Here is a 3,095-nt window from a genome sequence, read left to right on the forward strand (position 1 = left end):
TGTAAGAAAAATCTTTGGGTTTTGTAATGACGAAAAACGCTGCAAGCCGTAAATTTCTAATATATATTCCGTTTTTCTAGATCAAGTTATTTTCGCAAGATGTTTTCATTTTTATGGGAAAAAAACAAATTTTGGAAGGGAAAAAATTACAGATTTTTTCTTTTTTTTTTCATTTCTATCAAAGACTTTGATTCTACAAAAAAAAAACAAGCCCACTAAAGTAGAAAATCGTTGGATAAATAAATAAAAAGGTTTAGAATGGTCAAATGAAAATGCAAGATATTTTTTTTTATGAAATATGAGCAGGAAAAAATGTTACTCATACGCTATATACGTGTATGTTACTTTTTTCCTTGTGAAATTCTGATTTTTTTCATTCACAATATAAACTTGAAATGACAATTTCTTTGGAAAAGGCCGTTAAAAATTCATGAAATTTATTGACTGACCTCTGGAAATATTTGAAGTAAGAATATTTCACAAAAATGCTATCTAATTCAAATGTTTTCCCTAATGTGTTTGCATAACACTGAACATAAGTTAAAATAAGCGTGCTAAGAACGTGAATAAAATAATTTGGGACTTCCACGGAATTAAATTTTCCTGCGAATTTGCACCGAGTATAGTTTGCGAAGAAAATGATTTCAACAGAAATCAATTAAATATTTCAATTCTTAACTGTTATTGAATATTCGCCCATTCAGCTGTATAAACTCATTAAATATGTAAGCACATACTTGTAGATAGTAAAGTATGTATACATTTTAATAAATATACTTACGCTGCATCGACTGAGGCGATTTTCTTCATTGGCTCTTGCACGATCAGCGCTAAATTGAATGCCAGCCAGAGGGTGATGAGCCGTGCGCGCGGTAACAGCATCACTGTTGTACACTTATCCCACACTGATATGCTGCCACAGCCACTAGCACTGCTCCTGCTGCTGCTGCTGACACCGTTTGCACTGCCGCCGCTAAAGGCCATATTGATGATTTACAGCCTCTATATTTACCAATACAGCCAATAATGTGCTATGCTTTATTTTAATAAATTTAACGATGACGAGGCAATGTTGCTGTCGCTGATGCCAGAGGGGCGCATTTACAATTCACAGCATTTTGCATACATACATACATACATACACGTACATAGCTGTGCGAAGTGAATAGCTGGATGAATATTGCGATTGGCTTTTGTTATTGTTTATTGGTTATTGCTGGTGGCGTAGGCGTGCGCGTTGGTTGGTTGGTTGCTTGATTGGGGTTGCCTGCTTGATTCGTTTATACAACTTTTATTATTAATATTTTGTCCGCTTTACGTGTGTTGCTGCCGTCTTTTGTTCCAAAGCGTCAGTTGAGCATATATGGACTTTAGTAGTTTATGACGTTATTTGAGACTTTTTTTTTTAGGTTGCTTTTGTGTTGAAGCTTTCTATTAGTATTTTTTTTTCTTGCTGATGCTGCGCTGGCATTTCCTAGCGTTCTAGCCACTGATGAGATTACATTCAGTAGATTTATTTTTAGCATTAGGACATAGCACACTTGGAGCCTCTGTAAATCGTATACCACAATTTTCGCTAGAATTCAATTCGGGGCATCCAATTTTTTTTTTTTTTTTTGTGTAAGAAAGATTAGCTAATCTATAGTTGGTGAGAATAGCAGTTGTGTTTTTAACTTCTTTTCGCTGCTTCTCTGGATTTGGTGTCGTTGCGAATTCCTCACGTTTTTTATTTATACTTTAATGGCAGGATAACTGATTGGTTTGTTTAAATAGTTCATGCGGTGCAGGTACTAACTAACTCTGCGCTCTACACTACATACAGATATTGAGCCCAGTTGTATGGACTTTGAGTTAGCTTCAGCTAGACTGACTCTGCTTGATTAGTCTGAAATGATTCGTTTGCAAGCATTTGCACTTCATTTGTATTCGACGACTTTCTTAATTTTCTCTATATATCTCCTTCTAACCATTACTTATTTCTCTTCCTAGGTGTGTGCTGCGGGACCTCTTATTTCCACCATCATTTTCACTGTGCCTCATCTATGCAGCCCCTATCACAGCAGGTCGTAGTGTTGCGTGCGTCTGCCGCTAGTTACAACAAGTATAAACAAGCAAAAATTTAAATAAAAACAAAAAAAAAAACATACACTTTTATAAAACTTAAACGCAGTGTAATTTCAGATTTTCTATCAAAAGTCGTTGCGTGTGCGCGCGCTATGTTAGTACTAAGTACGTGAAGGGTGCGTGTCGAGGCAAAACGCTGTTTGAGCAGATTAACAAAGAACGCACAACAACAGCAACAACAATTGTCGCACGCAGTCAGTCAAGTTTTGCGTTGAATATTAATTGATGAATTTTTTAATATTTAGTTGGCTGGCTGCTTTTACTTCCTACGGCTCTTACTGGCATTTTGTTGGTGACCTGCTACCTGCTCCGCATGGCTGGTGGCCTGCTGCTAAGTGCTCGTGGTTACGTATACGCCAGCGCCGTCGGCGCCTGAAAGCAGCACTCAATTTTAGTATTTGGTTAATGTTTTGGCGTTTAGTTCATTTATGCTACGGATTTTTATCGGATACATTCACAGTTCCGGCGTAATCTTTTGCGTTTTATTTGCTTTCAATTACTTTCTTTGCTATTTTTTGCTCAGCGTGCGGCTAATTGGTGCGCTTTTGTTTAAGTGGTCTGATTTTTTCTTATTTTACTTTGCTTTGCTTTAAATATATTTTTTATTTACTTGAAGTACGTATTATTACATTTCTAATTATTTGCAATTCTTTTGCGTGTCATTTCGTTTTTGGTTATTCGTAACTTTCGGCTTGCCAAACGTTTTTTACTCACTTTTTCTTTGCTTTTGAAAGTTTTTCACTTTTTACGGCGCCCAAAAATATTAGTGCTTTTAATATTTTAGTTTTCACATTTTCGCTAAACTTATTTTATTTCTAATTCCCATTTTTTCATTGGGAATGTTTTCCTATTTTCACTAATTGATGACATTTTTGATTCTCGGTTCCATTTTTTTTTTCTTAATTTTGTTATCTACAAATCATTTTGGAGTGCTAGAAGTATAAATTCGTAGTATTATAAATTTGTTGAAA

General features: G+C 35.4%; 1 protein-coding gene across 1 annotated transcript in view; it reads right to left on the bottom strand.

Annotated features, from left to right (window-relative positions):
* LOC118747842 (gamma-aminobutyric acid receptor subunit beta) overlaps positions 1-3,095 on the bottom strand; it is a gene marked incomplete in the record, with an annotated part of 123,533 nt that overhangs the window by 69,044 nt on the left and 51,394 nt on the right. Inside the window, 1 exon segment of the mRNA XM_036482017.1 lies at positions 782-3,056. Coding sequence (XP_036337910.1) covers positions 782-984 — 203 coding nt within the window.

The sequence above is a fragment of the Rhagoletis pomonella genome, unplaced genomic scaffold (assembly GCF_013731165.1).
Source record: "Rhagoletis pomonella isolate Grant_MI unplaced genomic scaffold, Rhpom_1.0 Rhpom_scaffold_00012, whole genome shotgun sequence".
In the NCBI taxonomy this organism is placed as follows: Eukaryota; Metazoa; Arthropoda; class Insecta; order Diptera; family Tephritidae; genus Rhagoletis; species Rhagoletis pomonella.